Genomic DNA, 13,561 nt, shown 5'->3' on the forward strand with positions numbered 1-13,561 from the left:
AGAAAAATTTATAGTCCTTCATAGTTTAAATTATTAATACCTAAGCATCCGAGTATATGCTGACGTACCTTAAATAATTATAAAATTTCCATTAAAAACTATTCTAATCATTAATAAAATCTAATTGGTAAATGATAAATCACACAGCACTGGGTAGGGTTAAATATATGTAATATATATCTTTTAGGAGAGGGATCTGTAAGAACGTGACGTACCCCTACCAAGAATGATTTTTTTTTGCGTCACGGATTATTATAAGATCAGTTTTCCAACAGACAAAACTACACAATTTAGTACTTTAAATAACTTTAAAGTTTATTTATCATTCAATAAACAAACAGTAGCAATTAATGCTTACAAGTAATCTTTTAGAGTATGATCCAACTACTGCGCGTAAATCTAGTTCAGTTATCAGCGAGCTTACTCGGAAAAATTGAGCTTGAACGCAAACACACAATTCTGTAGTGTCAAACGTCAACCAAAGAGTTTCTCGGTATACTATACTAAATGAAAATCTGGGAAATGTTATTACTTAGTTGCAAAATGATTCACCATCCGTGGCCTCCTTCGTGGCCCCCTTCATGTTCCCATCCATGATGTTCGTGACCACCACCGCCACCGCCATCCGATCCATGGCCTTCATGCTCCCAACCGTGATGTTCATGGCCTCCATCACCTCCGCCACCACCAGAGTGACCACCATCGTCGTGTTCGTGATGATGCTCCTTCTTGTGATGCTCACCGTCTTCCCAGTGCTTTTTGTGATGTCCTCCGTGTTTCTTATGTTCGTGATGTCCATGGTAGTGCTTTCCTCCTTTGTGGTGTTCATCGCCATGGTGTTTCTTCCAGTGTCCGTGCCCGTGCTTACCATGTTTTTCAGCGTGGTGTTTGTGAGCGTGATGCTTCTTTCCGTGATCCTTCTTTTCGTGCTTGCCACCTTCGTGTTTCCAGTGCTTCTTGAACTCTTTGTGGTGTTTCTTATAATCTCCATCCTTGAAGATATCGTGGTACTTTTTATGGTCTCCGTGTTCTTCCTTGTGGTAGGATTTCTTGAATCCGTGCTTCTTGTGGCCCTTATCCTTATGATGATGCTTGCCTACTTTACCCTTTTCGTGGCCACCTCCGTGCCAATGCTTCTTGTGATGATGTCCGTGATGTTCGTGCCCGTGTTTCTTGTGCGCTTCTTCGTGTCCGCCGTGTTTTTTGAAATGATGACCACCTTTCGAGTCGTGGTGATGTCCACCGTATTTCTTGTGGTGTCCGTGATGATGGGCTCCTTTCTTATGCCCTCCTTCGTGGTGACCGTGTTCCCCACCGTGTCCCCCTTTCTTGTGATGGTGGCCTTCACTTTCGTGCCCGTGTCCGTGTCCATGTCCACCATGATGGTGCCAACCTGACTCAGCCACATCAAGTTCTTTGTAGTCGTAGAGGACGTGTGTGGATTCGGCTATATCAAGTTCCGTAGTCTCGTTTCTAGGTACGTCAGCAAATGCGTATGATAGTACATAGCAGAGAACCACCAAGCCCTGAAAAAGAGAAATAAGTGTTGAGCGATGTATTAAAATTTACTAGAAATGCTTCAACATCCTCTTACCAAATGGGCTCTAAGCGGTGCCATTTTTCACTCCTTTCGAAGACTTCCAAATCCTGTGTATGTGTTTCCTTCGCAGAATTGAAGAGTTGTGATGAAATTTGTTTCCAGACCTAGCCTTAAATACCCGAATAATATTCCCACACTTCCCGAATTACAACGAGTTTTTATTGATGATTCTAAAAAAAACCATCCATCGAAAAATTAATGCAAAGATTTGTACCAAAATTAAAAGTGTATGAAAAAATTATAGTAGTACGTTTTAAAATGAGCTCCGTATCATCCCGTACAAGAAGTTTTTATAATAATGTATAATGAAATGCATAATTTTCCGGAAGCCTTTTTTTCAACGACCATATCATCTCTTTTCAGTTAACAACTAACAAGTTTTTTCTCTAATAAATGCCTAGCTCGAATAAATTTGTTTCTATTTTTTTTTCTTACACTTCTTTGAGGTGAGAAAGCGGGAAAAAGGGATAGTTTTCTTATACTATAATGCTACCGTCTAACGGTAACCATTCATGCGCATCAATTTATAGCTTGAACGACTACTAATTTAGTTCAAATGTAAAGATAAAATAACCAAAGATGTGGTTAGAAATATTCGTCATTTAGAAAGGCACACCTATAAGTGCCAACTCGAAAATAATAAAGTATTTTTCACAGCTAGCATTTTTTTCACGAAATGATATATTTAATTTTTCTTCTTCTAGTTTCTTAATGTTATAACTACATTCCTTTGGTTTAATTGTTTTGAAAGTTATCGCATTCAAAATACAAGGCATATTTTGTGTTTTTAATATGTAATTTTTAATTATTTATTGTTAATTTTTTTTGTTTAAAAATTAGCTATTTCGTAAATTTTGGTTTAAGTCCTGCTTTTAGATTCCAAAGGCTATTATTTTCTATTTTATTGTTTTCTTCTAACCAAGATTTTTGTACTTATGTTTATAGACCTGGATCAGACGAGTTCAACTTAAAGATTTGACGTAATACGTTCTTGTAAGAACCAATGTGACATGATCGGACATGAGACTATTTCTTGCCAAGCTGTCAGGGTTGGCCTAATTACATGAACTTCAAATTACAAATTACAACTACGAATCAAAAGTTCATTAAATTACAACTACGAATCAAAAGTTCATTAAATTACAACTACGAATCAAAAGTTCATTAAATTACAACTACCAATCAAAAGTTCATTAAATTACAAATTATAAATTACAATTACAAATTCCAAATCATTCAATTACAAATTATAAATTACAATTATAAATTACAATTACAAATTCCAAATCATTCAATTACAAATTATAAATTACAATTACAAATTCCAAATCATTCAATTACAAATTATAAATTACAATTACAAATTCCAAATCATTCAAATACAAATTATAAATTACAATTACATATTTGTAATAAACTCAATTACAAATTATAAATTACAATTTCATATTTGTAATAAACCGAATTACAAATTATAAATTTTATTATATTTCAAATTGAAATTACAAATTTATATGGTGCCTTTAATTGTGAGTAAACTCGCAAATTATCAAAAAAAAAAAACATTCAGAATCTGTTGACTTTCAACAATGATTTTATTTCAAAATTTCTATCGGTAAGTCTTCATCGTAGTGGGTTAAGGACGCTTCACCGATGCGGACGATGGTAGTAGGGTGTTATATTTCACAAATGATTGCTTAAGATGGGGAAAATTATGTAGCCTAGTGATTTTAGTGGAGTCAGATCGAATGAATGCAAAAATTTCTGAAATGGTCTGGGTATCGATTGCAGTTGAAAAATAAAATATAATCTTTGGAGAAAATAATGTTTCAGCAGTGAACAGTGACTCTGACTCAGTGAGGAATGCGAATGCAATGGAAAATCACCGAGAGTGGAAAGGACCGTGTTCGAGGGGTCAGTCATTCAACAATTTGCCGTACGCTTCTCGCAAAGTCACATATTTGACAACTACCACTACAAACTCATCCGAAATCATTGATAAAAATAAAAAAATCACGGAATCCGTACCATAAACATTGAAATTGACAAATATATGTTTAACGTGTATTTATTTCAAGTAATGCATTTCATGTGCGGAAACCATGTTCGTTGTGAAAGATTACGGCGTTTGCTGGGTTAGTTGTTTGATCATATATAGTGCTTTATATAATATAAAATTGAGTTGCGTCATATAGTGTTTAAACCAACTAAATCAATATGAACTAATCTAATATCAAGTTCAGTTGGGTGATTTAGGATTCAAACCAACTAAATCCAACCGATATAGAATTGAACAGAATGAATTATTTACTCCAAGCGATATAAAATTGAGTTAGATCATGTTATTTTTAATCCAAGTAATATCAAATTGAGTTAGGTCAGATAACGTTTCATCCAACTGCTATAAATTTGAGTTTGATCAAATAATGCTACATCCAAGTGATATAAAATTGAGTTTGATCTAATAATGTGTTCATCCAAGTGTTATCAAATTGAGCAAATGAAAATCTACTTGGATGTATTTTGCTTGACACTTAAAAAATTCATTTGGATGAATTTTGCAACAATTAAAATTTTGGAAATTTGATTGTAGTCATTTATCAACTTTTTACACTTAATAATTTCCTGCCCAAATTTCTAGAATCAGTACGGCCAACGATATGGCAAATCCAATTGGCATCAAGTAAAATGGCATATTGATAGCGAATAAGTTGATGCGGGTTTCGACATTTATTGGTTTTACCCAATTTAAGTAGTCCCTGATATATCGACTGGTGAACTCGAAATATTCCAAGGGTTTAGTCTCGAAAATAACAAGCATTCTGCAATGAAAAATTCAACCTCAATAACTTGTCTTTATTATTAATGATCAATAGTAAACAATATCAGGGATGCCATGTCTTAAACTAAAAAGAACTTAGAAGGCGTAAATCGGTCATATTTTTAGCATAATCCCATTTCAACGATTCAACTGATATCGTATTGGTTTTCTTAATTCAGATTCTGAAATAACGAAATAATATTCAAAGGAAAATATTCCCCGCTGTTTCTTCAAATAGTTTCTCACCCCTGGCTTCTCTGGCGTATAGTCCGGTTCAAATTCATATCCTTATACTCTCCTACCTCAATTCTGCTTACATAAATTTTGTTTTTGTCTTGTCTATTTGGTATTTTTTAAAATCACAGACCCATGCGATAATGTTGCTTCGAAAATCATCTCAAATCTTACATTATGGGACCAATAATGCAGCAATAGCGCCATCAAGTGACCGCGAAACGACGTTGACGAATAAAACGCCAAATTGCGAATAACGTCACAGTTTTAAATAAAAGGGCAATGGCGCCTCATATCTTTCCATTTCTGATTGGGTTTCAAATTTATAATCAACTAAAATTAATTCAAAAACACAAACTACTAGAAAATTTTAGACCCTCATATCATGACCTTTGATTTAAAATTAACGTGCAAAAGTGCTGGTCCTTTCCTTTAAGGACTCGATACCAATATAAAGACTCGACTCGAGATTCTATAAGAGCCATTTTTTAGGACTCGAGACTCGACTCGAACCCCAAAAAACTCGACTAGCATAGGCCTAATAAATACGTATTATGGATACCCAATTGGGCCCAAAAGATGGCATGTTACTTACCCCAGTGTAAAATATTCCGAAAATTCTTTTGGTTTTCCATTGAATATTGAGCGTTCCACTGGAATTACTAATATTTCGCTAAGTAGTTCTGATTTTGAAGAGTAAAAACCACCTTTTTCAAAAAGTCTTTGCAAATATTTCTCATCTGGATCGTTCAAAGTGCTTTGCAAGGCGAAATTTAAAATAAATTCACTAAGAATCAACGCCTTGCCCTCAACTATTTCTTCGTAAAACTCTATGGTCAAAAGGTCAGTGAAGTAAAATAGGTTCTTCTCTTCTACATATTGAAACCATTTTTGCCGTTTTCGATCGTTTTTAGCCTAATTTAAATAAGCAAGCAAAAATTAGAAAAGATTTAGAAAACTAAAAAGAATGGAAAAATATGGGCTGAAGTTTATGACTTCAACCCCAACGTATTCCAAACCTATCTTAGCAAATTTGTTTCCGATCATAACGTCCCCCCCCCCTCAGACTAGAGGCCTGATTTGCGTAATAGCAGTGGTGAGGGGTCAGACTACAGTCAAAATCCCTTTCAGTTAGTTAGAAATCCCCCTAAAATCTCGAAATACCCGTTGAAGCTCGGAAGTGTAATACTAAACCTGGAGATCTCCTTCAAAATCTTGTTAAAAATCTTGACATCTCATTAAAATCTGAAAATCGTAATAAAAATCTCATTCAAAATCTTATTTAAAATCTCATTGATCATAAAATCAAACGAATGAACATGGATTCAAGGTAGAATTGGTGTATATTTATGAGCCTTTAGAGGTTTCTTAGAATCCAAAGGGAAACCAAATCACGATTCTGGTTGACATATCCCTTACGTCATAAGCGTGCTTACGAACTATACTGTAGCAACTGTTGCTTTTTCGTCGCGAGCGGTCTGAAAAATTTCACAAAACGACGAAGACCAGTTCCGCCCCACCCTGACCACATTCCAACCGACGAAGCAACCACCACTACTCCCTCTACTACTTCCATCCCGTGAGAAACTACTACCCACATCAAAGTGGTTCATCATACGATGTGGCTATAAACACGGCTATAAACCACTAATGAAAGCCGTCAACATGGATATGAATAAATACTAACGTATTATGGATTCTATACAAGATCAAAAATGCTGGCCACTAAAAATGCGTTACACCCGCTGATGTGAGACGGCTGGAAATCGAATTGGAAGTAGATAGAACACGTAGGTGAGACAGAACTATACGTCTCCGAAGAATCTTTAGTGGTGGGTTTCAAATTGCGCCCATTCGCAGGGAGAATAAAATACCAATTTCCCTCTCACTCGCAAGGTTTATTTGTAAAGTCTAATCTTTTTCTGCCTAAGCGAAATGTCTTGTGGAACGTAAGAGATACGCCAGTATTTATACATATCCATGCTGCCATCCTCCACAGTTTCTCGGTTTATTTTATTTATGTTTGTCCTAGATGTTTCTCAAAATAAAACTTTGGCTAAATGTAATACTAAAACAACTTTATCTTACCCAATTTAGTAGAACCTCATACACAAAACCTTTCTCCATCACATACGGTTCAACCTTCGTTTGACTATATAAGTCCTCCAAATTGTCGATATAAGCGAAACTTTCGAGATAAAATTCAGATTTCAAAAAACATCCCAAGTAGCAGAGGAAGAAAGTGAGCGACATGAACCACGTGAACAGAAGAATTTTGACACTTGGATGATCTTTCCAAGACTTCAGAGCTAAAATTCGAAAACTGGCATTAACGCAAAACTTTTCCAATCTGATAACGGTCGTTAGCTATAGCTCGGCATTATCTATTCATTATCCACTCGAAAATTATCGACAGAACTTGCAAGTCAAATCTTATTAGGTTATCGGTTATCCACCAATTTGTGGAAAATGGATAGATAATGCCCAGCTCTATCGTTAACAAATTGTACGGAGAGAGTTTTATCCTATGTTCTGAAATTGATTATGAGATTTCTCTCACAAACTGAGTATTGCATTAGAACGAATGTTTCTTTGAAAACAGAAGATGAGCCTTATAAAAGGCAATGGTACTCCTGACTAGTTTAAAAGTAAAGCTCCTTAGTTACATGAAGTTCTATCTTTTTGATTTTTAAATCGCAAGCCCTATGAAGGGTATTTTATTTTTTTAATTCATATAAAAAGTTTTTGGTGAAGCAAAATGTCCGGTCCCGCGTAGTACATACGCAATTCTGTTGTAGTAAATTTTCAGAGCCTTGATAAAGACGGTAGTAGGGTTCGAAAATTACAGAAAATTTCGAAAATGGTAGATTTCGCCGTAATTTACCGAGTACCATTCAATGTAATTTAATAAAATTCAAAAATTAATTATATTTATCGTTTATAAGCTAAATAATGTAAAATACCACATGAACTTAGCGAGACTATTTCCTTTTTCAATTTTTTCTCACGGTTGCCGTTCGACCTTGTATGACTTACTCATGAGAATAAATAAGTAAGCATGCGCGGGTATGGAAAAATGTTCAGTGTAACATGATGATTTAAAGCATGGAGCTTTTAAACCATAAGAATTCGTTGGTAAATTACCACAGTAATTACAATTTTCGTTATTAGATTGAGAAAATCGTAAATTACAGTTACCCTGATTTAGAACCCTAGACGGGAGCCACACAGTAGCGGCGCCACTGCAGTCACAAGCGCATGTACTTACGTTCGAAGAAGATGAGTGAAAACAGGTCAAATACATTCCGCAAGAAAGATTTCACGAAAGTAACTGCGTTAATGACATGATTTGTTTTTCGAAAGCAATCCACATAAGACATAAGTAGAGATAGTGTAACGAGGCTTACTAGTAGGCAAGTAACGGTCTGAAATATGTTAAAGATTTAATTCGGAAACAATAGACTAGAGTACTAAGGTGGATGTTACTTGAATATCTGCATTCAAGAAGTCCATAGACGATGTTAATATCTGCTCTGGTGGTGATGATGTAATATATATATATCGGCAGTAGAGAAAATGCCTCTGAACGTCCATCTACTACTGTTGAATAATATATGGTAGTTATAGGGTATTGCAACGTACTGCATATCCTTTCAAAATAAATAGATGATTAGTTTAAACTGTGACGAATGAGTGTTAAACCTATGCTTATTTCTCATAATCACCTGTAGTAACTCAGGTAGGGCCTCCAGACGGTTAAAGTCAAAATAGGTGAAGTTATTCCATATCATCCTTTTAGTAGGAAAAAATTGTTTAGAAGATACATCAGTATTAAAGGAGATTATAAACTTTTCAGATTTTTTTGACCTAAATATAGCTATTGATATAATTTTTAAAGGGGTTAATGAAAGATTTGTTCTAGAGGGTTTAGGGAAAGATTGTTCTAGAGGGGTTAAGGAAAGATTGTTCAAGAGGTGCTAAGGAAAGATTGTCCAAAGGGGTTAAGGAATGATTGGCTCTAGAGGGGTTAAGGAAAGAATGTTCTAGAAGGGTTACGGAAAGAATTGTTCTATAGAGGAGTTAAGGAAAGATCTGCTCTAGAGGGGTTAATGAAAGATTGTTCTAGAAGGGTTAGGGAAAGATTTGTTCTATAGAGGAGTTAAGGAAAGATTTGTTCAAGAGGGGTTAAGGAAAGATTTTTCTAGAGGAGTTAAGGAAAACTTTTTCAAGAGTGGTTAAGGAAAGATTGGCTCTGGAGGGGTTAAGGAAAGAATGGCTCTGGAGGGGTTAAGGAAAGAATTGTTCTAGAGGGGTTAATGAAAGATTGTTCTAGAAGGGTTAGGGAAAGATTTGTTCTATAGAGGAGTTTAGGAAAGATTTGTTCTATAGAGGAGTTTAGGAAAGATTTGTTCAAGAGGGGTTAAGGAAAGATTTTTCTAGTTGAGTTAAGGAAAACTTTTTCAAGAGTGGTTAAGGAAAGATTTTTCAAGAGGGGTTAAGGAAGGGTGGCGGTATAAGGGTTAAGCAAAGATAGCGCTACTGAAGTTAAGCAATCATATTAGTTTCTTAAGAAATAGATCATGCAAGTATATAAGATTGTTTTTCTAGCATAATGCACTCTATAGCTAGAGCCACTCAAACGATGCGTCTGTAATCTGAGCAGCGTCAGCTGCTTTCTAATCGTTATTGATTAAGCAGTGGAACTGCTGAATTGCTTGGCGTTTGCACGATACGTTTTTTCTATCTTAAGCAAATCAAGAACCATAATTTGAGAAAATTCAAAGAAAATGCTTCTTTAGACATTGGACTTTAAAACACTAAAAATAGGGACGAATTAAATCAACCTCGTTAAAATCGAGAAATAAACCATGGTAATATTTGGCTTTTTAAAATTTAAATGGAGCGTTACGTTATATTGTGGATCCTTTTGGTGTATTCAATGTAAGTATTAATGATGTGAAATGATTGTGGAAACATTAAAGATTCCTGTTATAAATGAAAAAAAAAACGACGATTTGAGAGTTATTGTTCTAATTTTGTCCAAAACAACTACAACGTTTTACGTGATTATGTCTGGCTAGAGATGTGAAAGTACCGCAATTTTTAAAAATGGTACATTACCGGAAATTAGCGATTAAAATTTTGGAATAACAAGATTTACCGTAAATTATGGTATATTATATTTTCATAGGCTTAATACCGCGGTAATTTACCGGTAAATTACCATTTTAAAATTACGGTAAGATAGAAATCAGAAATTTACGCGGTATTTGGTAATTTACCGACTCACAGCCGCTGGTACATGAAAGAGAAGGGGCAATCAAGAACACGACTCGGTTGACAGACCCATTAACGATAAAAGTAGGTTCAAATACGAAGGGGAATTAGATCATTTAGATGGCTGACACATTTAAGAGAAGGGGCAAATACGAACGCGACTGGGTTGTCAGACCCATTAACGACAAGAGGAGGGTTATATTACGAAGGAAATTGCTGACACATTTCAGAAAGTATGAAAGCGACAGGGTTGGCAGAAGGTTCAAATACGAAGTGCAGATAGTCTGGTCGGTGAATTTAAGAGAAGGGAAAGATACGTTTAAAAGATGGGGGAAATACGAATAAAGGAAGTGCACAAACGAGAAGGGAATATACTCGCTGGGACATAAAATAACACCCGGTGAAAAAAACGCAACCGATGTGAGCATCTGCATATAGAACGTTTGGGGGATGATTGTAATTTTTTAATTCAACTATCTATGACGTATGATTTTAATAAAAATCACAGGGAAAGAAGGGTTTCAATTATCCAGACAAACTGACACACCTACTTCCACGCGAAAACGTTATTCTGTTTGTTACCGCTTTTCCTTTTACCAGAAGTGAGATGAGACCAGAAGTACTGAGCTAACCAAATTCTTCACTCGGCGAATGTGAATATTCTTGATAACAGACGAACGGTTGGCCCTCTGGTAGCGGTTTCTGAATTTTCCCTCCAAAACGTGAGACGCTCGTCGCGGTAGACGGCCGAACTAGATTCAAGGAGCCGCGTCCGTGTTCGGCGGCTTTAGGGTGAGGGGAAGGGGGTAGGAAATGTTTTTGGAACTCGACCAATTTTTTTCTCTCTCTTGTGGGAAGCGGCATAAAATCCTCAAATTTGTTCACTAGTTCCAGGATCTACTATCAATGCTAGAGCCCTTCACTTCTAGTCTCATCTCACTTCTGCTTTTACTGATGTATTTATCAGGGTATTTGGAAACCAAATAAAACAAATCATTATCATGTAAAACGCACGGCTTAGCACAAGAAAACCAAGTTTACCTCCACAACAGCTATGTTTAGATCTAGTCCTTGCGTAAATCTGTCAAAAGAAATTTATTTTGGAAGCAATTAAAATTCCTTATGAAATATCATTTTAACGCGAAATTTTACATCAATGAAGGTTGTACCCATTTGAAATTTTTTTGGAAAATTTCACTTAGCGGTTAAAATGTTTTTAACCAAATAGACCATTCCTGTAATTACTTGTAAAGAAACCAACGCGCAGGTGTAACGCCAGATGGAGCCAGAGTTCGCTACATGTGGGAGGCTAACCAACTCGCACTGCCTCTAGCGGTGGAACCCTACGCCCTGTAAAGTTCTCTTCACATATGTCAATAATGGAAGGAAAAACAGTGTGTATGTCCATGTTTTTCCTTCCAATAGTTTTTATCCTACGTCCGTGAGAGGTAAAGGGGTGGAATTTGGCGAGAGTTTTCCTGAGCCCCTGAGAATGATGTGCAAAATTTTAAAATCCCCAAATGTGTTCCTCAAAATATTTTTCCCCTAAATTACTCTATAATTAAAAGAGCCCAAACAGGTTTCTTCCGTTTAGATTTTGGTCTGTATGAAAATTAAAGCAAGTAGTCCACTAAGCCTTGTGAAACCGTATCGTTAACGTAACGTCACGTATCCAAATATGAACAGAAACGCCACCTGATAACGTTTCTTAAACGATGTTTTCGGACTTAGGTAATGGGCGCCCTCTTTCGGATGATATATGAACTTCAACGGTAACGATACGGTTTCGCAAGGCTAAGTGGACTACTTGCTTATACACCCAAAAGATACCACCTCAAAGTTATAAGGCAGTGTACTGACCTATATTGAAACACTCGACCGTCATCATACACCTTGGCATAATTATTCTCCCGTGACTGCATTTTGCAAAATGGTAGCGCTAACACCTGAGATTAAAAATTATTTCTTAGATAGGAATTAAACGCTTATCAGTTCAATACTTGAAAGAATATACTATTGCAATGACTGTTAAACGCATTTTCTTCATTTCTCTTTCACTTTGCCTAACGAGTTCTTCAGTCTTTATGAGTTGATGTCCTTATCGTCATTCTAATTTATATTCCGGTAATGCAATAAGTCTCAATCGCGTGCTAGTATAATATGTCAACTTGTCACTTCTAGTGTGAGAAACGTAACGAGAATGTAGTTCGTTGCTTAACTTCTATCAAAAGTAAATATAAAAACACTAAGTTTATAACAACCATTCATTCCTGCCTTTCTTCATGGATGTTATGCTGCCTGAAAGCAGAAAGAAAGTTGAAGTCCCTCGCTAGCTCGTGCCGCGCAAAATCTCGCGGAAAATACCCATTCGATACGGCCCTATGAACTTGATTAGGTTTTATTGCTGTAAATAGTCACGGAGGCTGAAATTCATTTTACGATACTGATTCTATTCTAAATATTGCCCGTCACTCTTCCAAGACTCAGTCAAACTCTTTTTATTTTTATTTATTTTTGTTAATATTAAAATCCCAGTCGGAAAATATTATTCTGTTTCGCTGCCAATCTGTCTTTGAACTATAACACTTCTTAATAGACACAGAAAACACGTTAAATATTTAACATAATATAATTATTCCATAAGCCTATTAGTAACGGTTAAAAATAAATTTGTTAAGGCAGTTAGGCCTCATAATGTTATACCTAGAATTGTTAGGCTTAACCAAAAGGTTATTGAAGTGAAACTAATAGTTTTTATTCTGCCACGATGATGCTGATGGGTAGGGGCGGAACGTCTATCGTTTTTTGACGTCAACATGGTAAATGTGTAACAAACTTACTGAAATACTCGCCCAGAGAATAGTTTCTTGGTCCGTGGACTAAGCAATACTGAAGGACCGATGGCAGCCCATAGATGCCCATACTAAACGACTAAACAACCAACGTTAAGCTTACTTCCCCTTTTCAGCCCCAAAATTGACGGGGGGGGGTTATAGAAAAATACTGAGTCAAATCCCGGAAAAAGCTAGCGCCATCTAGACAAAGTAAGACGTTAGCTGCTTCCCTCTCTAGAACGTTGATTCCCCTATACGCCACCTCTATCCGGTTTGCTACTATCTGCCGCAAGAAGGCGAATTAACAAGTATTTTTCAACTTTCTCCCTCTGCCATCGGTCCTTCAGTATTACTTTGTCCATGCTTGGTCCAAGGAACTTTAGTTAAGATCCATCGAAAATCGGAGAAACCAATATTAAAGAGCCAAAAAGTATGTAAAGAAGTCAGCTGACCGTTGTAACTTTTTTTTTTTGAAAAAGTCGTTATCGGCGCCACAACCCCCGGGTTAAGTAAAACGAAAGTCTTTCCTTCTTTCTGGGAAAATAGTTTTGAGGCATTTTTTATTTTTGCGTTATTCAGCCTTTTCAGGCAGGTGATACAATTGGGCCAATCACAGCGCTTTTGATATTGCTACGGTCAACGATTCTAGCAAACGCAGCATGGGTCTTGGACTTTTGGGAGTCGGGACTTGAGGAGCGGCTCACAACCAATCACAAGAGAGATTAACCGGATGTGCGGAACCGCCTTAAAACCACGAAATAATTCCTCTTTCACGCGTTTTACATCAGCTGCTGA

General features: G+C 36.2%; 2 protein-coding genes across 4 annotated transcripts; both read right to left on the minus strand.

The window, feature by feature from the left end:
* Positions 1 to 295: 295 nt before the first annotated feature.
* On the minus strand, positions 296 to 2,855 carry LOC149678787 (uncharacterized). Its single transcript, XM_089836735.1, has 3 exons — positions 1,851 to 2,855; positions 1,595 to 1,770; positions 296 to 1,526 (listed from the first exon to the last, which is right to left on the minus strand). The coding sequence occupies exons 2-3, from the start codon at positions 1,616 to 1,618 to the stop codon at positions 549 to 551; spliced, it is 1,002 nt and encodes a 333-aa protein (XP_089692861.1). The 5' UTR covers positions 1,619 to 1,770; positions 1,851 to 2,855; the 3' UTR covers positions 296 to 548.
* A 797-nt stretch (positions 2,856 to 3,652) lies between these two features.
* Positions 3,653 to 6,984, minus strand: LOC149678788 (uncharacterized). 3 transcript variants are annotated; one of them, XR_016366152.1, is made up of 5 exons: positions 6,744 to 6,984; positions 5,251 to 5,570; positions 4,830 to 5,127; positions 4,668 to 4,760; positions 4,290 to 4,603 (listed from the first exon to the last, which is right to left on the minus strand). XR_016366152.1 is itself a non-coding variant. In XM_089836737.1 (3 exons), the coding sequence occupies exons 1-3, from the start codon at positions 6,906 to 6,908 to the stop codon at positions 4,215 to 4,217; spliced, it is 693 nt and encodes a 230-aa protein (XP_089692863.1). In that variant the 5' UTR covers positions 6,909 to 6,984; the 3' UTR covers positions 3,653 to 4,214. The 3 variants fall into 3 exon arrangements, 1 of the variants encoding a protein (XP_089692863.1); XR_016366151.1 differs by having other exon boundaries at positions 4,668 to 5,127; XM_089836737.1 differs by lacking the exons at positions 4,668 to 4,760; positions 4,830 to 5,127 and having other exon boundaries at positions 3,653 to 4,422.
* Positions 6,985 to 13,561: the final 6,577 nt, after the last annotated feature.

The sequence above is a fragment of the Phalangium opilio genome, unplaced genomic scaffold, assembly GCF_054372755.1.
Source record: "Phalangium opilio isolate 3A_F unplaced genomic scaffold, DU_Popi_V2 ptg000042l_1, whole genome shotgun sequence".
Lineage (NCBI taxonomy): Eukaryota > Metazoa > Arthropoda > Arachnida > Opiliones > Phalangiidae > Phalangium > Phalangium opilio.

What these genes read in the sequence shown, in the direction of transcription:
- LOC149678788 (XM_089836737.1), bottom strand. Translation starts at nt 6,908, where the DNA reads ATGTCGCTCACTTTCTTCCTCTGCTACTTGGGATGTTTTTTGAAATCT. An exon ending in ATGAGGTTCTACTAAATTGG is followed by an intron (nt 5,571 to 6,743) that starts GTAAGATAAAGT and finishes TATTTAAATTAG; the next exon opens with GCTAAAAACGATCGAAAACG. An exon ending in TCGGAATATTTTACACTGGG is followed by an intron (nt 4,423 to 5,250) that starts GTAAGTAACATG and finishes TTTTCATTGCAG; the next exon opens with AATGCTTGTTATTTTCGAGA.
- LOC149678787 (XM_089836735.1), bottom strand. Translation starts at nt 1,618, where the DNA reads ATGGCACCGCTTAGAGCCCATTTG. An exon ending in CACCGCTTAGAGCCCATTTG is followed by an intron (nt 1,527 to 1,594) that starts GTAAGAGGATGT and finishes TCTCTTTTTCAG; the next exon opens with GGCTTGGTGGTTCTCTGCTA.